We start from the raw sequence: 27,796 nt of genomic DNA on the forward strand, positions 1-27,796 counted from the left end.
TGGGATTTTGTAAGACTTTATTGCGGCATGGATGTCTTTAAGGCGCCACAAAGCATTTCCTTGCATTTCTCTCCCTTTGGTGGAATGTAGCCAATGAGACCAGCCATTGTTACCCATCCTTATCAATCCCAATGCCCTTTGTTTGGGTTCTTGGACATCTCCGAGGCCTTTTGCTATGGCTACTTCCTGCTGCAAGGACGGTTTTGGCTTACGCGAAGCAACTATCTGCAAAGCCTTTGAGGCCAAGATGGAGAACTCTTGCCTAAGGAGTTTACTCACTGATGAGTCACCATCTTCACAGGCAGTTTCTCCCCACAAGGAGAAACTCAAGACTGTAGATTCCATTCCAATCATGGAATTTCCATCACAGAACCGAAAGGATCTCTTCCGCAGACCTCGCTTCCACTTTTGTAAACAACTGCAAACCAGTCAGGAATAAAGAATTATTTTTCTTTGAAAATGACGCATCAATACAAATCTTTAAAAGCAACGTAACTCAAGCTGAATTGTGGAAAAATCAGCAAATTCTTTGAATATTAACACTTTTTTTATACAAAAAAACACGATTTTAGGTTTCCGCCAACGTCACAGTCCACATGGGAAACACTAAAGGGCGTTGCGTCCGCCCCATCAGCCCAAGTCCAGGACCAAGGCGGACAGAGCGTTCATGTCCCGCATGTGGGGATGTTGGGCGAGGATCTTCTCAATCTTCTCCTTCTGCTCAGAGGTAGGGAAGATCTTCCACAGGGCCTCTTTCAAGTGGGTGGTCTCCGTCGCTGATCGTGGATGTGGAGGGAGGGCGGAGGCATGGGGGAACTTGTGGAAAGGAGGCCCAAGGCCCGGCAACCGGCTTTCCGTTGAGCGGGAACTGCTTTCTGGTTGCATCACAAAATGTGGCGTGGGCAAAGGAAAGAGGCCTCCGCTTGCAAGGCCATAGGACGATGGGACATTTCTGCAAAACAATGAAACACGGAATATTAAAAGCCAACGAATGGCGAATCTCGGAAACAACAGAATCACAACCTCCCGGCGTTCTATTACTGTTGTTGTCGCCTGTATTGTCTTTATAACAATGTTGTTTTTTGGCTTGTATCTCAGTGTGTTAGTAGGCCTCAGTCTGAGAGAGCCCTCAGTGTGAGAAGGCCTCGGTGCGGGAAAGGCTTCAGTGTGAGGTAGGCCTCAGTGTTAGTAGGCTTCGGAGTAGGCCTCAGTCTGAAAGAGCCCTCAGTGTAAGAAGGCCTCAGTGTGGGAAAGGCTTCAGTGTGAGGTAGGCCTCAGTGTTAGTAGGCTTCGGAGTAGGCCTCAGTCTGAAAGAGCCCTCAGTGTAGGAAAGGCTTCAGTGTGAGGTAGGCCTCAGTGTTAGTAGGCTTCGGTGTGAGAAGATTCAGTGAAACAACACCTAGGTTGAAGGCCATCATGTGTGTAGGCTGCTGTGTGTAAAAAGGCTTCAGTGTGAAGTAGGCCTCAGTGTTAGTAGGCTTCGGTGTGAGAAGATTCGGTGAAGTAAGATCTAGGTAGAAGGCTATCATGTGTGTAGGCTCCTGTATGTAAAAAGGTTTCAGTGTGAGGTAGGCCTCAGTATTAACAAACTTCGGTGTGAGAAGATTCGGTGAAGAAAGATCTAGGTAGAAGGCCATAATGTGTGTAGGCTGCTGTGTGTACAAAGGCTTCAGTGTGAGGTAGGCCTCAGTGTTAGTAGGCTTCGGTGTGAGAAGATTCAGTGAAGAAAGATCTAGGTAGAAGGCCATAATGTGTGTAGGCTGCTGTGTGTACAAAGGCTTCAGTGTGAGGTAGGCCTCAGTTTTAGTAGGCTTCGGTGTGAGAAGATTCAGTGAAAGAAGATCTAGGTAGAAGGCTATAGTGCGTGTAGGCTGCTGTGTGTTAAACGGCTTCAGTGTGAGGTAGGTCTCAGTGTTAGTAGGCTTCAGTGTGAGAAGATTCAGTGAAAGAAGATCTAGGTTGAAGGCCATTGTGCGTGTAGGCTGCTGTGTGTAAAAAGGCTTCAGTGTGAGGTAGGCCTCAGTGTTAGGTTTCAGTGTGAGAAGATTTGGTGAAAGAAGACCCAGGTTGAAGGCCATCATGTGTGTAGGCTGCTATGTGTAAAAAGCTACTGTGTGAAGCTCCTGTGTAACTTTGGTGTAAGAAGAGGCTCTGTGAGAGTGAAGCTGTTTACCTGCATAAGAAAGAAGGCCAGCGTGGAAGCAAAGAAGGAAGTGTAAAGAACTTTATTTGTGTTATGGAAACCTTGTTCTTGTAAATAGTGCAACCATATTATTTTTCTATAAAGAAAAGCCTCCTATGGAAGAAATAACATTGGTCTCTGTATTTTTATTCTTTTTATCACTTTGTACTACTGGTGTTGGGTCACGCTGCTGCTGCTAAGTTACTCTGCTGTACATTTATGAGGAGGGTCTTTTGTTAATAAGCCCACTCGCCCAATGGTAAGCACATCATTAGTGCTTCTATATTTTCTGTCTTATTACATATAAGCAACTCGCAAAGCTTTATTGAACCACTCAAATGTTAGACTTGTTCCTGACTATATTTCACAGGTTTGCCCCTGTCGGTTCTAGTTTTTGAGATAGATGGTTGGCCTCCCAGCCTTTCTTTAACCCAGCCCAAGGGTGATGGGAGTTGCAGTGCAACCGACACCTGGGCGTTTGGGCTTTGGGAGTGCCAAGGAGCACTCTATACCTGCCGTGGGCGCTCTCTTCAAGGAAACGTTCCAATCCTGGTCCGTTCCGTCCCATGGGGTCATCCGGAACCATGAAAAAGTCTCCAGCAAAAGTGTACGGGAGGAGCCTACAAGAGCAACGGAATGAGAGAATAGTACAACAGAAATACTCTTTCAGGTCTATAAACTTATCTGTGCATCGTATAAATAATTTACCTTATACAGGCAGTCCCCAGCTGACAGACAAGATACCGCATATACTTGAGTATAAGCTGAGTTTTTCAGTTCTTTTTTAGACTGAAAAAGCTCCCCTCGGCTTATACTCAAGTCAAAGTTATTTATTATTTTACTCTGTTATTATTACCATTTTATTACATTTATTATTATACTCTATTTATTACTGTTAATACATTTACATTATTTTACTCTATTAGTATTACTATTACATTTATTATTTTACTCTATTATTGTTATTACATTCATTATCTTACTCTATTTATTACTCTATTACATTTACATTATTTATTAGTATTATTACTTTACATTTATTATTTTTCTCTATAATTGTTATTACATTTATTATCTTACTCTATTGTTTTAATTACTGTATATACTCGAGTATAAGCCTAGTTTTTCAGTCCTTTTTTTAGGCTGAAAAAGTCTCCCTCGGCTTATACTTGAGTCAAAGTTTTTTATTATTTTACTCTATTATTATTATTATTATTATTATTATTATTATTATTATTACATTAATAATTTTATTCTATTATTATTATTATTATTATTTCTACATTTATTATTTTATTCTTTAATATTGTTATTATTGCATTTATTATTTTACTCTATTATTATTATTATTACATTTATCATTTTACTCTATTATTATTATAACATTTATTATTTTATGGTTATTATTACATTTATTATTTTACTCTATTATTATTGGAAGGATATGTAAACATATTTACACTGAAGAAGGTTAGAATAATGCTTTAATCAGAGGACAGTCTTATCTTATTTATTAAAAAACATTTAACCTACTGATGCCTCAATTAAGGCAATTTTATTGGTATCTATTTTTATTTTGGAATATATCAGTAGCTGCTCCATTTCCCACCCTCGGCTTATACTCGAGTCAATCCGTTTTCCCAGTTTTTGTAGTAAAATGAGGTGCCCGGCTTATATTCGGGTTGGCTTATACTCGAGTATATACGGTACATTTATTATTTTACTCTATTATTGTTATTACATTTATTATCTTACTCTATTATTGTTATTGTATTTATTTTTTTACTTTATTATATATACAGTAGGTTCTGTAGGTTTGTGAAATTGAATTTGTATGTAAGTTAGAACAGGTACATTCTTTAAGTGTGACTCCAGCCACATACACATACATAAATATAGTTTTGGATAGCACAGGGAAGGTTTTGTTCTGCTGTTTGTGCTCCTGTTCAGAAGATTTTACATAATTTTCTGTCCCTGTGAGAATTGGATTTTGAAAAAAATTAGCTTGTTTTGGAAGGAAGGATTGGGGATAAAGCTTCAGTGGAGCCCCCTTTTCTCCATGATAATAACCCGTCCAGGAGTGGATTTCCCTTCCAAGGGGTTGATTTCCCTCACTTCCTATGGTCTCTGCCCCATTCTTAACTACGAGTTGTTTGTATGTCAGATGTTTGTAACTCTGGGATTGCCTGTATATATAAATATGCAATCATTATGTGTTTTGCCTGTCTCAACTCTGAAGTTCTCGAAAGGCCAAGGGTTGTATCTGGAGTTATCTGCCTGCAAAGCAGGTGTCACCACTGGGATAAAATACGTCTTCGGGGAACCCAAACTATCTAGCATCACAGAATCCAGAAATGCATGGATTCTAGATGAGGGTTAACACACGTTCCAGATTCCAATTCTGATATTGTTTCGGAATGTGTTCATTGGTGCCTCAAGATGTGAATTCAAGGTAGAGAGGAACTTTCAAAACTTAAATCAACTGGATCGACTTCTGTGTATTTCACAGAGATGTTTTAATATATGCATTTTACACAATGGTTTATGATGATGTGTAATGTAGCCTTCCTCGAGGTAAGAAAAAAATGTTGTTATTTATTTATTTGCTGTATTTGTATACCTCCTTTCTCAGCCCGTAGGCGACTCAAGGTGGTTAACAGGGCAAAATTCAATGCTTACAATGTCATAAATACAATTAAAAGCATAACATATAATAAAAACTAAACAAATCAATAAAATATAAATTCATAGTGTCGCCTTGTTAAAAACGTTGTCCGGACTCACTGTCTAGTCGTTCCATTTTCCTATGTCAGTTACTCTGCATTTGCAAACGCTTGTTCAAAAAGCCAAGTCTTGACTTTTTTTCTGAAATGTTAAAAGGGAGGTGGCCGATCTAATATCTATAGGGAGGACGTTCCACAGCTCAGGGGCCACCACCGAGAAGGCCCTGCCTCTCGTCTCCGCCAAACGTACTTGTAACGAAGGTGGTAACGAGAGCAGGGCTTCCCCAGACGATCCTAAGGTCCAAGATTATGTAAAGGTAAAGGTTTCTCCCTGACATTAAGTCTAGTTGTGTCTGACTCTGAGGGTTGGTGCTCATCTCAATTTCTAAGCCGAAGGGCTGGTGTTCTCCATAGACACCTATTGATCTACTCACATCTGCATGTTTTCGAACTGCTAGGTTGTCAGAAGCTGGGCCTAACAGCACGAGCTCACCCCATTCTCTGGATTCCAACTGTCAACCTTTCGGTCAGCAAGTACAGCAGCTCAGCAGTTTAACCTACTGCGCCACTGAGGGCCCATGTTGTTGTTGTTATTATATCCTACAGACTAGTGATAGACAGAATGCTGTTTCATTTCCAAGAGTTGAAGGGTGTACAAAGCTGCAGTTGGTGGCTATTGAATATTTAACTGAACACATAACTCAGCCAATCCCATGCCCATCTCCCCTTTGGAAATCTTGCAACGGAAATGCAGTTACCTCTTTTGAATAATCTCTCTCCAGGAAGTAGATTCGTTTACAAATTCTCTGAGATTATCATTGGTAACAACGACTCCTCTAGTTTTCTCCGCAAGATGCAGCAAAAACCTAGGACAACATTTGCAAACAGAATCAGCATTCTTGCCCCGAATAAACACAAACTCAATGCCTGATCAAGAACCCTTTTCAAGGCCATGCTGGTCATGTACTCTTGTTCTGCGCTGGCTGTAATTCCAGGTCTCCCCAAGTGTTTGATAGCAAACACCCAACTGCACCGCAACTGTGGCGCAATTGGCTGGGACTCAGCTGCGTTAAGATCACTACTGACCAAAAGGTCACGAGTTCGAAGCCAGCCCGGGTCGGAGTGAGTTTCCAACCAATTTGTGTAGCTTGCTGTTGACCTTTGCAGCCAGACAGTTGCAACTGTCAAGTAGGAAATTTATGCGGGGAGGCTAATTTACGACGCCATAAAAATCTCCAGCAAGCATGCAAAGAATGAGGAAGTACTTCATCAGTGTCACCAATGGACGGTGAAGCGACGGCTCCCCTGGTGGCCAGAATAGCCTCATGAAAAAGCTGGAATGTTAAATAGCCTCTGTGTGTCTGTCTATATATGTTGTATGTCTATGGCATTGAATGTTTGCCATGTATATGTACATTGTAATCCGCCCCGAGTCCCCTGCGGGGTGAGAAGGGCGGAATATAAATACTGTAAATAAAGACACAAACAAACTTGAGTTTGTGTTATAGATATGGTTTTTATGAGGTGACAAATAAGTCTTCCATCCCTTTTGTGGAAAGGCTCCAGCAACCCATCACAGTAAATGCTGGAACTGGGCCCTTCAATGGCTAATTCCACTAAGACTCTTCATGGTCCAATATCAAATTCCCCATTGCTGGCAAAATCAATGCAAGATGGGAGTCATAACGGTTACATGATACAGACCAAACAAAGAAAATCAAAGTGTGACCAAAGTGTGAAAGAAGGGGTTTTAACCTGGCTCTCACACACTCTAATATATATTTACTGGAGGGTTGTGAGAACACAGCAGGCTCCCCCGTCCCCCACTTTTCAAGGAGAAATGTGATTCATAGTAGAGGGGGTACCATGAAAACATGTGTAGGAAACCTCAACGCCCCTCTATGAAAAAGGGAAGAGAAATGGGTGAGAGAAGAAAACATGAGGAATCAAGGGATTTAGAAAAGGCAGGACCACGGTCCTCAGTCAGAGCTGGTTTGTGTGGGAAAGGAAGTGAGGGTGCAAGAGTTTGAGGCTCTCTCCCTTCCTCTTCCCGCTCCCCTCTCTGACACAGCAGGAGGGCCAACAATATATAATATATTGTATATAGAATCATAGAATCATAGAGTTGGAAGAGACCTCATGGGCCATCCAGTCCAACCCCCTGCCAAGAAGCAGGAATATTGCATTCAAATCACCCCTGACAGATGGCCATCCAGCCTCTGCTTAAAAGTTTCCAAAGAAGGAGCCTCCATCACACTCCGGGGCAGTGGAGGCTCCTTCTTTGGAAACTTTTAAACAGAGGCTGGATGGCCATCTGTCAGGGGTGATTTGAATGCAATATTCCTGCTTCTTGGCAGGGGGTTGGACTGGATGGCCCATGAGGTCTCTTCCAACTCTATGATTCTATGATTCTATATACAATATATTAATATTATATGTATTATATACATATAATATTTATAATATTATAATGTAATACAATACCACTATTAATAATAATACAATATTGTAATTATATATTTTATATTTTAATACTAATATTACAACATGATGGTATAGTACAATATAGTAATATATAATACTGATATTGTACTATGCTAATAATATAATATATTGTATGTATATATATCTTGTAAGCCACTCTGAGTCCCCTTCAGGGTGAGAAGGGCGGCATATAAATGTCGCAAATAAATAAATAAATAAATAAACATGGCGCTTTCAACGCTGCATGAGAGATCGCTGTCTGAGAGAGTGCAGGCCATGCGCCGCCATGCTGGTCCCACCATCCTTCGCCCTCCTTCCACTTGTGGCCCTTGGCTTCCTGTCCTTTTCTCCTCTGCTTCCGCATTTGGCCCACACTGCGGAGGAACAGCACTGACTCTCGGGAGGAGCTGAGCTCACAGAATGTGGGCAGAAGGCGGTGTCGCTTCCTCACTGTTCCTTCCCTCCCTCACTGTGATTCTGGGGAGAGACCAATGTTTGGGAAACACTGACCTAGAGGCATCGCCACCTGCCTCTTCCCATAGTAACTACGATCCCTCTGAAACGGTGGGGTGACCCCAAAAGGGATTGCGACCCCTAGGTTAAGAACTGCTATTCTAAACTTTTTTTAGTCTTTTGATTGTGGATGTTATTTTTTTTAAATGTCAAACTGATTTGCTTTAATTGTGAACTGTTACAACAGGTTTTTACAGTGAAAGGAAGTCTATGAATATAGCTAACAAAACAAAAGAGTACATGAAAATGATCTGTGATGCTTTACTGGCACAATGTATGTGAAAGTCGGCCCTGAAGCAAAGCATGATATTTTAAATGTATCTTCAATAGTGAGTACAACATTGACAAGAAAATGCTTTGGATGTTCCCCTCAACAATATTTTTTTCTGAAAGTACTTGAGAAACAGAATAGCGAATTGGAACAAAGGCTTGCTTTACCTGTCATCATGAGATGCAATCCTGGCTCCACATACAACCCTTGCAGGAGTGAGGGCCAAAATTCCAACATCTTGGAGCTGGGTCAGGAAGTGCTGCTCTATTAAGATGAAAAAGAAAGAGCAAAAACAATAAAATAGTGCTTAATGATACAGATTTCATTTGGCAGTGGAGACCCAAACTGATCAATGCCTACTATTGCTACACCACGGGCACATCGTAGCATTCCAAGCAGTCTGCTCTGGCTATGCAGGCTGAATTCTGGGATTTTTCTTTTGCTATCCCCATGTTAGAAATGTCGGAGAGAAGGATTTAGGGGACAAAAGAGGAGCAGACTCTTGGCTCTGATCATAAACATGGTACAGTCTGCACTGGGATTGATTCCAGAAGTTTTGGAAGGAAACATGGTAGATTTTCTTAGTTTTCTAATTCAGACTATTACTATGGCCTTAAAAGATATAAATTCCTGGATGTAAATAAGAGTGCAAAGGATAAAAAGTTTCCAGATGTGATGAATATCTTCCCCCTAATTTCTAAGAACACATCTGTTCTCTCTTGAGAATTGGTCTTTTCAGTTTCCCTCCTATTCAAGAGAGTTCCTTTCTCTTTTCATGTACATACTCCTTTAACAGCTTCTAGAAACTAGGAAGATAAAACAAAATCCATGGCAAGCAAGCCATTCTCCTTTTCATCTTGGGACGATTTTTTTCTGGATTGGAAGGAACTCCTAGTGTGTAGCACAGCTGGTTAATCACCAGCTGCAATAGACCGGAAGGTGGCAAATTTGAAGCCTGAGTTGGATTGAGCACCTGACTGTTAAGCCTAGCTTACTGTCAACCAAAGCAGTTCTAAAACAGCTAAGCTGTGAGTAGAAAAATTAGGCACAATTTAAAGTAGGGACATATTTTACGACACCATAAAAATGCCGGCTATCAAAGAACAAGGAGGAAATACTATGATCAAAAGGGCTTTCCATCAAAGTGGATGAAGCAACAGCACCTCCCTGTGGTCGGAATCGACCATAACCTCCCAGCGCTAAAGTTGGAAAATGCCAAAATACCTCTATTTGTCTGTCTGTCTTGTATGTCTAAAAACAGTATTAAATGTTTGCCATATATGTGTGCACTGTGATCCGCCCTGAGTCCCCTTCGGGGTGAGAAGGGTGGAATATAAATACTGCAAATAAATAAATAAAATCCTAGAGGGCCTTTGGAAGCCTAATCCTTTGGGAATAAATAAACAACTGGGCATCAACACTCCCAAGTCCTGCTTGGCAGCATCTTAAATACAGGCAACCCAAGCTTGGAGAAGTCAGCTGTTAAAGAGAAGGAAGCACAATTCCATCACATTCCATACCTGTGGCATTACAATCTCTCCTCGTTCTCCATTGTGGGACAAACACGGTAATCTGCCTGTGACCTCGCTTCCAAAAGTAATCCACGGCAATTGCAATCCCCCGACATGAGAAGAACTTCTGTAGCCCATGACTGCAACAAAGACAAAGTGGGGAAATGGGAAGGGTATGCATATACATATTTACAAGTCATCTATCGCATACTGAGATCATAGGAGTATCTTAGGGTTTTTGTAGGCAAGGTTTACTCATGACTGTTTTGCCAGTTCCTTCCTCTGAAATATAGTCAACAGAATCTGGGAATTCCTTGATGATCTCCTATCCAACTAGGACTGGCTGACCTTAGCTTCCAAGATCAGGGGCATTTAGATCATCACACTTGTTTACGAACCCTAGAATCATAGAGTTTGAAGGGGCCTCATGGGCCATCCAGTCCAACCCTGTTCTGCCAAGAAGCAGGAAAACTGCATTCAAAGCTTCCCCACCAGATGGCCATCCAGCCTCTGTTTAAAAGCTTCCAAAGAAGGAGCCTCTACCACACTCCAGGGCATAGAGTTCCACTGCTGAACAGCTCTCGCAGTCAGGAAGTTCTTCCTAATGTTCAGATGGAATCTCCTCTCATGTAGTTTGAAGCCACTGCTCCGTGTCCTAGTCTCCAGGGCAGCAGAAAACAAGTTCACTCCATCCTCCCTATGACTTCCTCTCACATATTTATACATGGCTATCATGTCTCCTCTCAGCCTTCTCTTCTTGAGGCTAAAAATGTTTGCAAGACATTCACAGCTCTTTAAGCGGCTCCTCATAGGGCTTGTTCTCCAGACCCTTGATCATTTTAGTCGCTCTCTTCCTGACTGCTGAAAATGTAAAATTTAATTCCATGTGAAGGGAAGAGGTTGGCAATTTCTGACAAGAACTCACTAAGGAGTTCTTGTCAGAAATATTAAAAACTAGGCATTTTAAATTACAAAAATGTGAGTCAAGCACTGAAAGGGTTAAATGGATACAATGACTCAGTAAAAGCTGCAGTTCAATATAAGTAAGTGTGCTTGTAGCTTAGTAGAACTCAGTCTGTGAGAGGTCTCTGTATGAGAGGGGCCTCAGTATGAGTAGGCCTCAGTCTTCGTCTTAGTGGGAGAAAGGTGTCAGTGTGAGGTAGGCCTCAGTATGAGAATGCTTCAGTGTGAGAGGAAGCTCCAGTGTGAAGGCCGCTGTGTGTAAAAAGTTATGTGCAAAGCTCCTATGTAACTTCAGTGTGAGAGGAGGCTTTGTGAGACTGAAGCTGTTTATCTGCATGTCTTAGTTTACACTTGATTTAAAAAAAACCTGTGTTAGCTAATGATTCTCCATGGGTTAAACATACACACTCTGCAAACTCCTTTGCAAACTTTCCTCCAAATAGTGTGTCTCACCCTGATCTAGGAATCCATAATTGCATGTGGGCCTCCATATGCAGAGCAATACTTTCCATTTATTATCTCACAGAGCACAGTAAGTTATCACACTGGAAATTTTACTTCTTTGGACTACAATTTCCAGACTCTCTCAATTTGTACCCATTTCTTTCTCACATATCAACCTATGCTTTGCCATGCTGGCATATCTACTGGTTTGCTTGTGAAACCATCATCCACCACAATATTACCCAACCTCTTCCTCCTAATCCTGTTTGCTTTGCGGTAGAGAGGCATATCTGATTATGCAACCTGAGCATGTTTGCACAGGAACTCCCTTGGCACGGCTCATTCTGTGATAGGCCTCAACAAAAACAAAAGATAGCTTTCGTTTTCAGTGTTATCTCCACTACAAGAGTTTTAAGGAGGTTCCTCGTGGGTCCATCCAAGAATGTCACTGGTTTCTGTTTATTTTGTTTTCTGTTCAGAAGACCACACCTGAAATGCACGTTTACAATAACCAACCTGTCCACCTCTTTGCAGCACCAGCCTTTGGCATAGTTTCAAGGGAGGGCAAAAACATTTCAGGAATGATTTGGAGGTGAAAAATAGAAAAGAAGGCATCCCTTTCCCCAACATCTTGTACTAGAGACTATAGCCAGAGAAATGGCTAGCTAGCTTAATAACAACAACAATATTTATTTATACCCGCCACCATCTCCCCAATGGGGACTCAGAGCGGCTTACATGCAAAATAAAACCAGAACATAAACAAGCAACATCATCAAAAATACATAGGAAAAAAAGTATAAACACAGTAACAAATTAACATTCCAATAAACACAATCACGATAACAGTGGGCGGGCCACATGTACAGGACAAAATGATTAAAAACTCTAACAAGATAAAAATAGGAGCAGGTTATTTGCAGGGAACCCATAAAAACACACAGGGTTGTGGAACTAAACTTCCCATTTGGAGGGCATGTACTCCAGTGGCAGAAGTGTTGAGGGGAGCAATAGTGACATGTTGTGCACCTACTCGCCAAAGGCGCAGTGGAAGAGCCAGGTTTTAAGGTTTTTTTTGAACGTTTCTAGTGAAGGGGCTTTCCTCATCTCTCCAGGTAATGAGTTCCAGAGTCGGGAGGCCACAGAGAAGGCTCTCTCCCTTGTGCCCACAAGACGGGCTTGTGAGATTGGTAAGGTTGAAAGGAGGACCTCCCCCGAAGATCGAAGGGTACATGGTTGGTACATGGAGAGAGATACAATCACGAAGGTAGGCGGGTCCCAAACTGTTTAGGGCTTTGTAGGTGATAACCTGTACCTTGAATTGGGACTGGAAAATAAATGGCAGCCAGTGGAGCTCCTTAAACATGGGAGTCGACTGCTCCCTATAGCTAGCCCCAGTTATTAATTTGGTTGCCGAACGTTGGACAAGTTGTAGTTTCCGGGACGTCTTCAAAGGTAGCCCCATGTAGAGTGCATTACAGTAATCTAGTCTAGGGGTAACTAAGGCATGGACCACCATGGTCAAGTCAGACTTCATCTTCCTTTAAAAAATTTATGTGCAATTTAACAACTTCATGTCTAGTTTAATAAATTTCTCCCCCACCCCTTTTCTTTTAATTTTGGCCATTTTGCTTGCAATCAAAGAGGGAGTGTAAGCTTGGAGACAGGATGGAGCAAGGTAAACTGGGAAAACCTCCAAGACTCTCCAGAGCAGCATTTCTCAACCTGGGGATTGGGACCCTGTAGGGGTTGAAAGGAAGGTCTCAGAGGGGTCACCATAGACGATCAGAAAACATATATTTCTGATGGTCTTAAGAACCCCTTTGGCAGATAAGGCAGAAGATCTCTCTGCCTGCCTTTCTCTTCTTTTTTTAAAACACACAGCAAATCCTCCCACCAAAAGCCCTCCTTCGTTGTGATTGGCCAGCCTCTCAGCCAAGGGGAGGCCTGTTTCTGAGATTCCAAGCAGGGAGGGGAGAGCAGGCGTGTTCTGTACATGGCAGCGTGATGTGCAGATGTGTGACGAGGGAGTGGGCGCAAGGCTGGAGGGAGGCTCGTGCCAGTGAGTCCCTTCAAGTCATGGGAGTTTTGTGTGGGAAGTTTGGCCCAATTCTATCATTGGAGGGGTTCAGAATGCACTTTGGTGAATTATAGATCTCAGCAACTACAACTCCCAAATGTCAAGGTCTATTCCCCCCAAATTCCACCAGTGTTCACATTTGGGCATATTGAGTATTTGTGCCAAGTTTGGTCCAGATCCATTGTTTGAATCCACAGTGCTATCTGGATGTAGGTGAACTACAACTCCAAAACTCTAGGTCAATGCCCACCAAACCTTCCAGTATTTTCTCTTTGTCATGGGAGTTCTGTGTGCCAAGTTTGGTTCAATTCCATGGTTGGTGGAGTTCAGAATGCTCTTTGATTGTAGGTTAACTATACATCCCAGCAACTACAACTCACAAATGACAAAATCAATCCATCCCAACCCTACTAGTATTCAAATTTGGGAGTATGGGGTATTTGTGCCAAATTAGGTCCAGTGAATGAAAATCCATCCTGCATATCATGTGTTTACATTACAATCTGTAACAGTAGCAAAATTACAGTTATGAAGTACCAATGAAAATAATTTTATGGTTGGGGGTCACAACAACATGAGGAACTGTATTAAGGGGTTACGACATTAGGGAGGTTGAGAAACACTGCTCCAGAGCAATTCGATTAATTTAGATTTCCTTCCTTGTGTGGGCAAAGAAGGCCTTCTCCAAGGTTTTAACAGCTATCCCCCTACTCTTCTTGTGTATGCCACTAACAAAAGTCCAAGCAAATCAAGATGTAAAGACATTAAAAAATGCAATGTTGATCCTATGCTTAGTGGGTTAACAATCTGTGAAATCAGGGTGGCACTTATGATAAACTGTTGTAGGATGAGGTCATTCAGATGCAACGATGGCAAAGATGCCATAATGACTATTGTCTCACTGGATGCCCTCAAAGAGGACAATCTATTTCTTCACTGTCCATTTTTTGTTCAGGACAGTTTTCAAAACTGGTATTCCAGTAATTAAAACTATAGTGAGTCCAAATCTTCAGGCTATAGAGGAAGTTATTTGCATGAAACATTATCTCAGGTGTGTCCCTTTCCAAATAAACATTCCTACAGGGAAGGATCATTGTGTCGTATTTTGGCACCGGGTGTGACAGGGTCACCCATTAGTCCTAATTAAGAGATGAAACATAAATACCTATTCCTTGGAAATGGGATGCCTATTATATTTTTTCAGGAGTTGCTACACAAGGCTTACCTGCTTCCAATCAGGCCTGGCATGTTGGGAGGCCAGCAAGACTGGGCAGGCTATGAAAATAAGTCCAAGAAAATATTTCCATGTTTCACAATTCAATATCCTTCACTCACACTCTGTGTAGAGGACACCTTTCTACACACTCCTGGCATGAAGCAATCTGCTCCCTATGCACTCTTGGGCACAATTGTAAGAAAATAAGCCAGCAGTGCTGCATCAAACCATCTCATCCATCTCATCCTCTGTCTCCAAAGGTGGCCAACTAGACCCCTGAGAAGCCCACAAAAATTAGAAGGCAATAGCTCTTTTTTCCTCTATTGAGCTCCAGCAACTGATGAGTTACTTTTTGTTTCTAAACACTCAGTTAACATACAACAATAATCCTAATTATTATCACCAATGCACATGCTAATTCTCAAAGTGTGGGCCCATCTAGATAGTACCTTTATCCCAGGAGCTTCCACAGCAAACAGGAGGGTGGCCAGACACCATTCCCAGTAAATGCAGAAGCAATTGATACAAAAGGGAAAAATGCAAGATTTCCAGTTGTGGGAACTTTGTGGTTTTGAGTCAAATATGCTTCACATGGCCCTGCACTCTGAAATCACGGGATTTTTTAAATCTAAGTTTGTTCCTGGGTTTTAGATGTTTGTTCCTGATTGGTTCATTCCTAAAAAGAAGGTGACACTTTGTTTGTGCGATAGACACATCACAGTTTCTCTGGCCAGGACAAAGTTGTGGCCCCTAATCAACGTTGAACATCTTTTCACAAGAAGAGCAATCAGGAACAGCCATGTATAAACCAGGAACGGCACCATGTTGTTTGATGCCACAAGCACATAACCAAATCTGTCTGGCAGCCATCTAAAAAGTGTCAATAATGACAAAGTTCTGTTCCTGGTTTGAAAGTGAGTGTTCCTGTTTGATTGTGCAGTGCTCACTTGGGCAGAAGTTCTCCTACCCCATTAGGTTTCTTTGTGTGGCAGATACTTCATGAAACGTCTGGAGGGCATAGTTTCTCTGGCCAGGGAAAGGATGGAACTTTTGCAGTGATTCGCATATCCGAATCTCTGCATATCCGCATCTTGAGCTTTTAAAAAACTACCAAAGTCCTGCAGCGGCCATCTTGGGAGCCTCTAAATCTCGCAGCAAAACATCAAGTCTGGACAACGGAGGTAGAAATCCCAGGACCAACAGGTCTGCATGTGGACTTCTTCTGAAGTTCTGGGATTTTTTTGCCCCTGTTTAAAACCCGTGATTTAGTGCTGTCTGGAAGAGCCCTTCGTAAAAATATCACCAACCACACAGAAGAGGAAAGTATCAGGAGGCCTGGGACACATCAAGAAGAAAAGGAAAAGAAGAAGAAAAAAAGAGAAAGAGAGGAAAAAGAAGAAGCAGCAGAAGCAGTTGTTTGGAAAAAACATTAATCAAGCAATCCAAAGAGAACTGAATGGTGATGGAAGGTTGACTGTTTAAAAATGGTATGCCAAAAAAAAAAAAGATGTGAGAAAATAGAGTAAATTGCCATGGAAGATAGGACAACTATCTTTCATCTTGAGGAGAGAACTTTATACTCTAACACAGTGGTTCTCACCCTGTGGGTTCCCAGATATTTTGACCTTCAACTCTCAGAAATCGCAACAACTGGTAAACTGGCTGGGATTGTAGGCCAAAACACCTAGGGACCCACAGGTTGAGAACCACTGCTCTAACACTTCTCAATAGCTACTAAACATCACATCTCCTATATTTCTCTCTAGCCTGCTGAAGCTGTAGGAAGCATTATGAACTTTAAGCAGATGGGGGGAACCTACTCCACATCGCACTCCATTTCATGTTTTGCACAACATGGGAGTATTTTGTTACTATTTCACACCAGCATTACAAAAAAACCCTTTGTGGAGGTCATGTGCTTCCTTTAACCCAAGCACAACTGAGATGAAGCATGCAGTAGTTACTCACAGTTTCAACTATTTGCATAGTGCTTCCTATTCGTTCCAATCTAACTGGAACTTACAATGAATCATAATTGCAACTTTCATTTTACATCACTTCTGAGCCTTCTGAAAAATTAAAGAAGGGTTTGCATCAGGTCTTTACTATACTTTCCTCTTTTTCAAATGAATGTTGAAGTACTCCTGTGTGCTGGTTCACTGATTTCCAGAAAACGTAACCCAAAGCACTGATGGTTAGAGATTGCTGCATAATATTAGTTTCTTCTTCTAAGATAAGTAAATGACCAAACTACAACTTCCAGGATATCACAGCATTGAGCTATGGCAGTTATAGTGGTGTCAAACTGCATTAATTCTCTCTAAAAAGCTCCAGTGGTTGTACCCTCCATTTAAGAGGAGTCTAGTCTCATTCTCTCAGGAAGCTTTGGGGTTACAACGATTGTCGAATACAGCCTTATTCTTCCTACCAATTACCCAGATTCTTTCCTCTAATCGTCCCCGGAATGAATAGCCACAGACCCGTACCTAATATTATTGTTGCCTGCCATAGCATTGCACTTAATTCCCGAGCCCCCTAGAATTTTTGGGCTTGCACAAATCTTGGCCCGGCCTTTTAAATTTTTAAATTGTCTTGAACAGGCAGGATTACTTTTAATATATGTGTGTTATGGTGACAATTTTTATGATTATATTTTGTTTTGTTAATCTTATGGTTATGTTGTTTTTTTTACTTTGTATGTTTTGTGATGTTACCTGGAAACTGCTCTGAGTCCCCTTGGGGAGATGGAGTGGTATATAAATAAATTATTATTATTATTATTATTGTGGTTTGATCAGATCACTGTGTCATGCTTTTGTTTTTTACATTCTGGAATTGCACTACATGTTTACAGTTCTGTTTTATTTCAGATCTGTAGCTCAGTAAACAAGAAGAGGAACAAACAGGATTTCCTTGTGTGGACAGAACGAAAACAACATTAGATTTGTCCAGCAGTTATGCCTGTCCTTTCTTGTTATTTGCTTATCTAAAGGAAATTATGGTTTCTTGGGTTCAGCCCTGCAACAACACAGATACTTTCAATTTGCAAAGGGCTAGTCAGTAAAGTCAGAAGTACTAAGATGATTTTTTCCCCTCTTCACATCCCACCTTATTGAAGGGCAGTCAGATTCCTTGCCATACTTAAGGTTCTCCAAATTCCTGATTCTGGCATCAAAGTGGAGGTCTCTAAAGCACACTGGGCCTCAACAAACATAGTTCTAAAGTAATGGTGTCAAGACACCTAAACATCAGAATGATCTAAAAATCAACTACATGCTGTTGGTCTCTTGATGGGCATACTCTAGAACAGGTCAGAAGTTTCCAATATCTGGGGCACAGACTGTCCTGGTCTACTCATACTGCTTCTATTACTCTCAATGCTCAAGTAAGCAGTTTAGCCATTTTGCGTTTTACCGCTACTAAAGGGGGGGCAGTTCATATCTTTGGCAACTAAAGTCTTTAACTCTAAGATAGCTTCCCAGCTGCTGTATGCGTCCAGCATCCGGATTGGGAGCCTAACATCAAAAATAGACCAAAACCATACATAGTTTATGAGGGTCCTTTTCCAGCTCCCCAGATGTGTCCCATCCTGTGTCGTATTACTTGAATTTGGGGAAGCACCCCTGTTAATAAAAGCCTGGTGGTGGGTACTTCAATATGGGCTCAAGATTAGAGTTTTTAGTTTAGGATCTGGTTTGATTCATCACTTAGCTCAGGATAGGTACATAAGCAATTGGTTTAAGATCAATTCTAAGAAAGCCTCCTCCATCAACCTTTCCGCATCCCTCCTAACTCAATCTGGGTTTTGACCTGGCTCTCAAATCAATCAAACAGAGACTGTGGGAAAATGGCTTTTGTGAGCTGTGCTCTCCCTCTTATATATCTTGCTCCCCTTGTGCCCTGTCCATACATTATGTTGGGCTTTTCCATGCAGCAAACCATCTAAAGAACTTGACTGTGGCCAAATATTTTCCAAAGCAAGGTGCAATGTGCTCCCATCTGAATGGCTGCGTGGGAGATTTGCAGGTACCCTGGACAATGACAGACTCTGCCCCTGTAACAGAAGTAGAATGCATCTACCAGTTTCTATGAATAGACCCGAGCACACACAATGAGCCCTCTACTAAGAAACTAACCAGCAAGTGCAGTGAAATTTTATGTGAAGTTTCCACTTAGTCTTATTACCCGCATACCTTGTATACCTACGGTGCAATAAGGGTCTTTGGACCATAAATGTGGAGTCAACAACCTAAATACCATAATGCATTTTTAAGGTGGTACCATAAAACAAAGGGGATGTTCGAGCCCTGAAACATATGAGAGCTGAAAAGGATTTCAATTCTATCGCTAATTCATTTTACTTACAGGTTTTCTCTTCCTTTTTGGGGATAGGCACACAGATTATGTTGTTTTCATTTGATATTACTCATCAATGTAAAATGTTCAAAGGGACTTATCACGTGGAAGTGAGTGAGACTATGAAGGGTCAGCAAAGTTTCATATATGTCTCATCACAAAAAACCCAATCGTCTGCCTTGGAAAATAGGCACCTCTCCCCGGCTTTGACTGCACATATTTTTGGTACTTTCCCTCCTTTGCACTGTCAACTTAGAAATGCTCTAGAAATCTAATCATCCCTCGGTACTTACGTCATTGCCACATTGCTGCCATCTATTACTATGTATTTCACATCGCTCCTCCCTGGTTCATTTTTCAATTCCAGCTTGTATGGTGTATTCAGGGATTCTAGAAATCTCTGGATTCCAGTGACTGAAGGGTCAGTGTGATGACTAGGCAAAGCCTCTACTCTCCTTTCAGGATAAGATCCTGTTAATTGTGCAGGAAGTCTAGAATCCAAAAGCTGATTGGATTTCTGAGAAGATAGATGTCTGGCTCCAAGCTGTAGAGGATTGCAATGTCCCTGTTGATTGTTTTTGGTGGATGGTTGTTCAGCATATCCTTGAAGGACCCCTGTTTCTATTGGAATTGGTGGACATGGTGTCGCTGTGCTTCCCCTTGCCACCAAGCCAGGATCATTCAGTTTCTTATCCTTCAATACCCACTGTTCATGATTACAAGCTTTCACATGGCCATCACTTTCTACATCACTTGCTTGGGAAATGTGAGACAGTCCAGAGTAATAATCCAGACAAACTTTTCTGCAGTCTTTGTGCTGTGGGTTTTGGGTGCCAGACAAAGCCGTTTGGTTTTCACTTTTTGGCATGTATGTTTTCCCTTCAGCCTTGCTCTGAGCTTGCCCAACAGATACTACACTTTGTTTTGCATTTCTGGAAGGCTCTGGCTTACATCTCAGGCCTTGGTTGCTTAAACTGCCTTTATCCTTCTCAGCCCACACAGAAGGGACAACAACAACTTCACTTTTGTCCTTGGAACCCTTCTGACTTTCTTTTTCAATTTCTTCCAGAAGCAAGAGCGGTTCAGCCGACTGACCATGTTCTGCAATTACCTTCTCTACAATTTGTTGCGAGTAGCCCATGCTTTTGAAAAAATTCACCAAAATCTTATATTCCATTTCTTCGCTTATCTCATCACTTTCTTTAGTGCATCCATGTGGATCATCCAACTCACTGTTTGAATCGGAGACTAAATCAATCAACACAACATCATCATCATCATGGGATGAAGCAGCGGGTGGAATCAGTTGGATCTCCTGATTGTTTTCTAAAGAAAACTGCTTCTTTGGAAGCCTCTCCTCAGCTTCCGATGACCTTCTTTTACATGATTGTCTCTCTTTACCTGCAGAAGTCTCTGGTGGACTCATACCATTGATAGGTAAAAAATGCCTTTCTGAAGTATCTGGGAAAACAGCATTCATTCTGTCTGCTAACTCAGTGACAGGGGTACCGGCCTTGTTTCTTTCTTCCTCCCTCCCTGTTCTGCAGTCATGGTTTCTCCCAGGCCTTTGCTGCATTTGATTTGGGGGTAGTTCTGATGTCCCTTCCAAAGCGGCAAGATCTATGATTGGACATTCTGCTTTGGAGGGCTCCTTCTGTGCTAGGCTGAGTAGCTCTCTCTTCAATGAGTTTGGTAAGATCAACAAGTCCATAGTATATTTATCCGCATGGGCTTCAACAAGATGTTTGAACCTTTTCTTCACTTCTGACTCCCCACCATTTGATATATTTGCATTGTTTTTGAAGAGGCTCACAAACTGTTGAATGTGACTTCTAGCCATTACGACAGGTTCTGCACCGCCCTTAATATTCAGTGTACCTATCTCTACAACAGTGACATCAGCCGAGGTTCTTTGAATGAGGCAATTCAAGAAGAGGTTCTGGGCACCTACAAAAATACAGTGCATATCTTTGGGATAATATTCCCTCTCTTCCAATTCCGGTTCACAGAGTCCTTTAATATATTCCTACAACAAGAAAGCAGAAGGAGAAGAAAATTAGGAAATGACAACTCACTTCTCCAGACAAAACTTACTTCCAGAAGGTTAAGAAGTAAAAGATGGGCTTAGAATGTTCATTTGAAAAGACATGAACCAAGCCAGGGGAAATGCTAACTGCATTATTTTGTGGAATAAATTGTAATATCAGGTCAAAGTTATATATACTCACAGGCTTCAACAATACTGCTTGCTATGTTATAATGAAAGAGAGGATCCTCTCTCTGGCTTGTACTGCCAGAGAATCAACCTGACTCCTACAGTATAAGCCAACCCGAATATAAGGGACAAATGATCATTACTGGCACTTTGGCTCCAAAGCTGGGAGTTGGTTGAGGGGTTCTAATATTATGGCCAAGGCACCTGGAGAATCTGGGCAAGGGAGGACTACACCTGATATCATCTCCATGCTGTCTTTATCCCACGCCATAATAGAGAAATTGCTGCTGGATGCTGATACATGAAGACACTCAGGATACCTTCCAGCATCTCTCATCCTGCCAGCCTGTCCCTTTCTTAAGGAAAGGCAGCTTGCCTAGAATTGAGTGTGAAACCTAACAACACCAGGATTTGGCTTCGCAATCAAGCTAGAGGTACACTTCCATACAGCGTGAACAGTTCCAAGTCTACGGTGTTTATACCCGATGATCATCATTCCTGATCTGCATATTCAGCCCCTCTTAAGATCATTTCCAGGTTGACTTTTAAAATGTGCTACTATGAACTGTCAAGATCTAAGGTTTAAGTATTATTCCTGGAACTCTAGTCAATGTTATCAAATATTTCTGTGACAGACCTAAGCCTCTTTTATACCGAACAGCTGACAAATCACTACAGAACTGGCTTTCTAGAATACTGTGCAGGAGAAGCACAAATATTTTCTTGGTTTGAAAGTAGTGCTGGACATGCTATTATACACTGTTTATACAGCCATCACTGTACATAGCACTTGACAGAGAACAGGTATTTCTCATTATCAGGAAAGACAGGTGTGTCAAGAGTATTGCTGGCATAACCTACAGAATGCCATGTTGTTTTCTTAAATAACGTGATTGCATTTGGCATTGTCTCATCATAATGTCTTCTCTTACTCGTTGAGTTTCTAACATAGTGTTCTAAGTTCTGCTTTTGGTGTATTTGATCATTTTTCTGTGTTATTTTTGTTGATTTGTTTGATCAAATAAATACCTAATCACTTTTTAAAGCAAAGTACTAGCAGCTTTATTATCACTCCTGCTTGTGGCCGAGACAGTTGGCATGTTGAAGAATGAGTGGTGATACATTTCACTTAATATGACAAGCCTTGGAGCCCTCTAAACATTGCTTTACAATGCATGGCCACTCACACTGGAAGTACTGGTACTATACACAAGGCAAGTGACATTATGTCCAAACGCTTCTGAGATGACACCACTTTTATGTTGTAATAGCTGAAATTCCTTCCCCAAGCAGATGCACGCCTTTCAACATTTGTTTGCAGAAAGAGAGGATCCTCTCTCTGGCTTGTACTGCCAGAGAATCAACCTGACTCCTACAGTATAAGCCAACCCGAATATAAGCCGAGGCACCTAATTTTACCACAAAAAACTGAGAAACATTATTGACTCGAATATAAGCTGAGAGTGGGAAATGCAGCAGCTATGGGTAAATTTCAAAATAAAAATAGATACCAATAAAATTACATTAATTGAGAAACGAGTAGGTTAAAAGTTTTTAAATATTTACAAAAACTATAATATAAGATAATACTGTCCAACTCTGATTAAACCATTATTCTAACCTTCTTCAATGCAAATGTGCTTAAGTATCCTTCCAATAATCACCATCGTTTATTTTAACTATACATTTTGCGAAAGCTCTGTGTGTATATTAATAAGAAAAAGTGGGAAAGACTCGCGCCGAGAGAGGAGAGGAAGGCGTACACTGCACAGAGAGAGGAGAGGAAGGTGTGCACTGCACAAGAGAGGAGAGGAAGGAGAGTTGGGTTGCTGTGTGGAGAGGTGAGGGTCATGGCAGGAAGGTGTAGAGCTAAAAGAAGCTGTGCTTTCAGCACCACGCTTTACTGCCAGGACCCTCACGCAGGTATAAGCCAAGAGGGGCTTTTTAAGCCTTAAAAAAGGGCTGAAAAACTAGACTTATACTCAAATATATACTGTACTTAGAAGACTGATGAGACTGTTGCCCTTATTCTAATGGGATCTTATATTCTACCTCTTATTTGTCAAGGCTTCCTCTGTCCCTCCCGTTTCTTCTCTCTGCCTACACAAAAATTAGATGGTCCACTAGATATCACTGGACTGAAACGCCCAACATACCATACTGCCTGTGCTACTAATGTTACTGGAAATTGTAGACCATCAACACATGGAAGGCTACTTGTCCTTAGTCTATGGAGCAACCATGTGCCTTACTCTTACCCTTTCACTCTATCTTCAAACCCACAATCTTCCCCAGATCTGCTGCAGGTTGGGAGAGAAGCTGATCTAAGATATCATCATCATCATCATCATCATCATCATCATCATCATCATCATCAATATAAATAAAAATGTAATGTTCGTTTGTGGGATTAACATAACTCAAAAACCACTGGGCGAATTGACACCAAATTTGAACTCAATACACTTATCAGGCCAATGAGTGACAATCACTCATAAAAACACTGAAAAACACAGCAGAAAAGAAAGAAAAAAAAGCAAAAAGATGCTACAGCGCATGCAAAACAAACAAGCAAACAAACAAAAAAAAAAACCTGACTCCCCCGGCAAACAAACACACAATAGCATATCAACACTCTCTTCTGGACCACAGCTCCCAGCATCCCCTAGACCACGCCCTTTAGGAGGGCAGGTTGATCCAAATGCACTGCTTCCAAGATGCAAGCTTTCTTCTCCTTGGATTTCTGTGAGAGCATCCCAATCGCAGCATATTTCCAATTTCCTATTCCTGGACTGCAACTCCCAGGAATCCTCCAGATAGACAGATTCGATGGAGATAGGTAGGTAGGTGGATAGATTGATCAGGGGGACTGCTGGGAGTTGCAGTCCAAGAATAGATAGAGAAGGAGGAATGGGGAGAAAGAGGAAGGGAAAGAAAAGGTGTGGGAAGGAAAGAAAAAAAGAAAGAAAGAAAGAAAGAAAGAAAGAAAGAAAGGGAGAAAGAGGGAAAAAAGGTTGGCCACAGCAGTGGGTGGGGGGAACAGCTAGTTATTAATAATAATGATCACAACATTGTGTTACCTGCCTCCCCTGGTGGCTTGAGGCGGGGTACAACTAAGTCAAACACATATGAACATGAAATATATACAATAAACTACATAGATAAAAACACAAAAATAAAAAAGGGCACCAAACACAGCTACAGAACTGGCATGTAATAGTAACAGAATGTAAATCAAAACTCATGACTGAAAGTTGACTGGGTAGAGCTTCTGCCGGAAGAGATTAAGCTTCCTGGATGAGTAGAAATTTGAACACACACTTCCTCAAAGTCTTGTATTTGTCCCATGACAACGCACTGATATCAAAAACAGTAATAGTAATAATATAAACATTTTTTAAAACCCTCAAAGCTATGGACTTGCGAATGAGGAATCTTAATGAACTTTAGAGCTTCTTGGGAACATGGGCAAAACTGCATTCTTACAGTAAAGATCTGCTTTCCTTTTAAAGGAAGAGGGGTACATAAAAAACCCCTTTCCTCTTTTATAACCTCACAGAACCACCAATTTCTACAGAAATGAGCAAGACACTTTACCATGGGCATTTCCATTCAGGAACTATTTTTCCCCTCTTCGCATGCAATTTCCCACTGCATACAGTCTACTCAACAAAATTCCCTAGATAATGAAATCTATCAGGAAAGATTTAGGAGGAAGTTCTTCACCTTTCAACCCCTAAAGCAGACTGGAGGCATTTCAAATACATATAATGCCAATACTAATAATAATAATAATAATAATAATAATAATAAAGATGATAACAATTTTATCACAGAAGCCACTTCCTTATCATCTCAGGTTTGCAGAGTGTACAACAGAAGGCCACATCTGACCCAGGGATTCCTAGATGACCCTACACTGGAACCAGGCAATACAAATATTGTGATACAAATTTAATCATTGTTGTTTTTTGTTAGGTTTCATATGCATGTGAAGCATTAAATTTTGCCATAAATATGTTGGAAACCGCTTTGAGTCCTCCCTTGGGGTGAGAAAAGCGGTATACAAGTAAAGTAAATAAATTTTACATTCTTCCTGAAGGTCAGGAGGGAGGAGGCTGCTCTAATGTCACTGAGGTGTGAGTTCCATAGCTGAGGGGCCACCACTGAGAAGGCCCTCTCTCTCGTCCCCACCAGTTGCACTTGCGAAAGACCAAGAGTAGGCCTCCCAGAAGATCTTAATCTCCATGGTGGATCATAGAGGGAGACACATTTGGACAGGTACGCTGGGCCGGAACCATTTGGGCTGCATAGGCTAAAGCTAGCACTGTGAATTGTGGCAGCCAGTGGAGCTGACATAAGAGAGGGGTTGTATTTTTCCTTTACACCACTCTGGTGAGGAATCTGGCTGTCACCCGTTGGACCACTTGAAGCTTCCGAACAGTTTTCAAAGGCAGCCCCACGTAGAACGCGTTGCAGTAATCTATCCTTGATGTAACAAGACCATGGACCACCGTGGCCAAGGTACGGGCACAATAATAATAATAATATTAATAATAATAATAATGATAGTAATAATATCATCATCACCATCTGAAAATATTTCCTAATGTGAAATAAAAATTATTATTATATGAAAATATTTCCCAATCCGAAATAAATAAAAAACATATTATTATTATAATATGGAAATATTTCCCAATCTAAAATAAATAAAAAACTTATCATTATTATTATCATATGAAAATATTCCCCAATCCGAATTAAATAAAAAACCTAATATTATACTAGCCGTTCCCTGCCACGCATTGCAGTGGCCCAATCTGTGTATATGTGTTTATATGTGTTTGCGTATATGTGTATATATATATATATGTGGTTTTGCACATGCAATGTAATGTATTTTTTGTTTTTTGGCTTTTAAAGTCCCTTCTGCTGTGTTTTTCCAGTGTTTTTATGAGTGATGGTCACTCGTTGGCCTGACAGGTGAATTGTGTCCAAATTTGGTGTCAATTCGTCCAGTGGTTTTTGAGTTATGGTAATCCTACAAATGAACATTACATTTTTATTTATAACTAGCCATCCCCTGCCATGCGTTGCTGTGGCCCTGTGCATATGTGTTGTGTGTGTATATATAATTTGTGTAGATGTGTATTTATGTGGTTGTGCACATGTTTTTTTGGCTTTTAAAGTCTCCTTTGCCGTGTTTTCCAGTGTTTTTACGAGTGATGGTCACTCGTTGGCTTGATAGGTGTCTTGCGTCCAAATTTGGTGTCAATTTGTCCAGGGGTTTTTGAGTTATGTTAATCCCACAAACGAACATTACATTTTTATTTATATAGATGAAAATACTCCCCAATCTGAAATAAATAAAAACTTATTATTATTATTATTATTATTATTATTATATGGAAATATTCCCCAAATTCAAAATAAGATCTCATTATGAATGCAGGTCATGATGATGACGATTATTATTATTATATGAAAGTATTCCCTAATCAGAAATAGGTCCTCAAGCTGTAGATCAGGCCTGGGCCAACTTGGGCCCTCCTCCCTCCAGGTGTTTTGGACTTCAACTCCCACAATTCCTAACAGCCTACCGGCTGTTAGGAATTGTGGGAGTTGAAGTCCAAAACACCTGGAAGGAGGGCCCAAGTTGGCCCAGGCCTGCTGTATTATGTGTTTAGGCGGTGAGGCCTGGTCCTAACCTTGGCGCTGCGCACGTCCCCGGTCTCTCCTAGGAGAGTGAGCCAGATGCGGCGACCTTTGGCAGGGCCTTCCTGCTGCTGCTGCCCGTCGGAGGCCCAGCCGGCTCCGCTGAGGGCGCCCAGGATGCCGAGGCGGACGCGGAAGAGGCGCTCGATGGCGGCCCGGCTCCGCTCCAGGCAGCCGCTCTTCTCCGCCGGCGCCGTGAACTCGTCCATCACGGGCCCCGGCGGCGTCCCAACAGGAGCGGCATCGCTTCAGGCCGGGCCTCGGAGGGAACTCCCGCTCCGCCTCCACCCTCTCAGACCCTAGGCCGCATCGCTAGGCAACACGTGACGTCACCGCCAGGCGCCACACAAGGAAGCCGCTCGCCCGTCGCTCCACTCAATTTCCCCTCCAATCCGCGCCAAGGAAGCCTCCCGCCGCCATGTTGAGTGAGGGCACGTCAAACGTCACACACCAACTGCTTGAGGACTTCATTTCCCAGAAGCCTTAGCCGCGTTCGTCGACGGTTGAGGCTCCTGGGAGATGAAGTCCAAAACAACACAAGGACTGTTTCAGTTTCTCTTTTGGCGGTAGCATTCCACCTCTTCCTGCTTCTTGGCAGGGGGTTGGACTAGATGGCCCATGAGGTCTCTCTCTTCCAACTCTTTGATTCTATGATTCTATGAACTGAATGAAATCCCACATTATTTATTTATCGTGTCATCAGCAACCAGACATTTGTATTATTTATTTATTTATTTACTTTGCTTGTATACCGCAGTTTCTCAGCCCGTAGGCGACTCAACGCGGTTCAAAACAAGAGCAAAAGTCAGTCCAACAACATACAATTTTAAAACCATTAACAGTATAAAATACAAACTAATGACATCTCAACAACAACACATTAACGTCTCGTAACTAAAATCGTGATCCAATTCGTCATCCATAATTCCGTTTCCTATATTCATCGTGTTAATTGCACTATTTATCCGAACGCCTGTTCAAACAGCCAGGGGCCACCACAGAGAAGGCCCTGTCCCTCGTCGCCGCCAGCCTTGCCTGTGATGCAGGCGGGATCGAGAGCAGGGCCTTCCCAGAAGATCTTAGAGTCCTGGTGGGTTCATAGGCAGAGATACGTTCGTAT

At 41.7% G+C, this 27,796-nt stretch overlaps 1 protein-coding gene across 1 annotated transcript; it reads right to left on the bottom strand.

Annotated features, from left to right (window-relative positions):
* N4BP1 (NEDD4 binding protein 1) lies at nt 1–26,985 on the bottom strand. Its single transcript, XM_060787913.2, has 7 exons — nt 26,670–26,985; nt 19,037–20,769; nt 9,694–9,824; nt 8,341–8,437; nt 5,664–5,771; nt 2,695–2,802; nt 1–952 (listed from the first exon to the last, which is right to left on the bottom strand). Exons 1-7 carry the CDS (start codon nt 26,883–26,885, stop codon nt 631–633), a joined length of 2,715 nt encoding a protein of 904 aa, XP_060643896.2. The 5' UTR covers nt 26,886–26,985; the 3' UTR covers nt 1–630.
* Between the last annotated feature and the right edge of the window lie 811 nt (nt 26,986–27,796).

The sequence above is a fragment of the Anolis sagrei genome, chromosome 8 (assembly GCF_037176765.1).
Source record: "Anolis sagrei isolate rAnoSag1 chromosome 8, rAnoSag1.mat, whole genome shotgun sequence".
NCBI classification, from domain to species: domain Eukaryota; kingdom Metazoa; phylum Chordata; class Lepidosauria; order Squamata; family Dactyloidae; genus Anolis; species Anolis sagrei.

Coding starts and splice junctions, on each gene's coding strand:
- N4BP1 (XM_060787913.2), bottom strand. CDS start 26,885: ATGGACGAGTTCACGGCGCCGGCGGAGAAGAGCGGCTGCCTGGAGCGG. Junction 5,772..8,340: donor ATTGCATCTCATGATGACAG/GTAAAGCAAGCC, acceptor ATGTTGTCCTAG/GTTTTTGCTGCATCTTGCGG. Junction 2,803..5,663: donor AGAGAGATTATTCAAAAGAG/GTAACTGCATTT, acceptor TTGCTCTTGTAG/GCTCCTCCCGTACACTTTTG.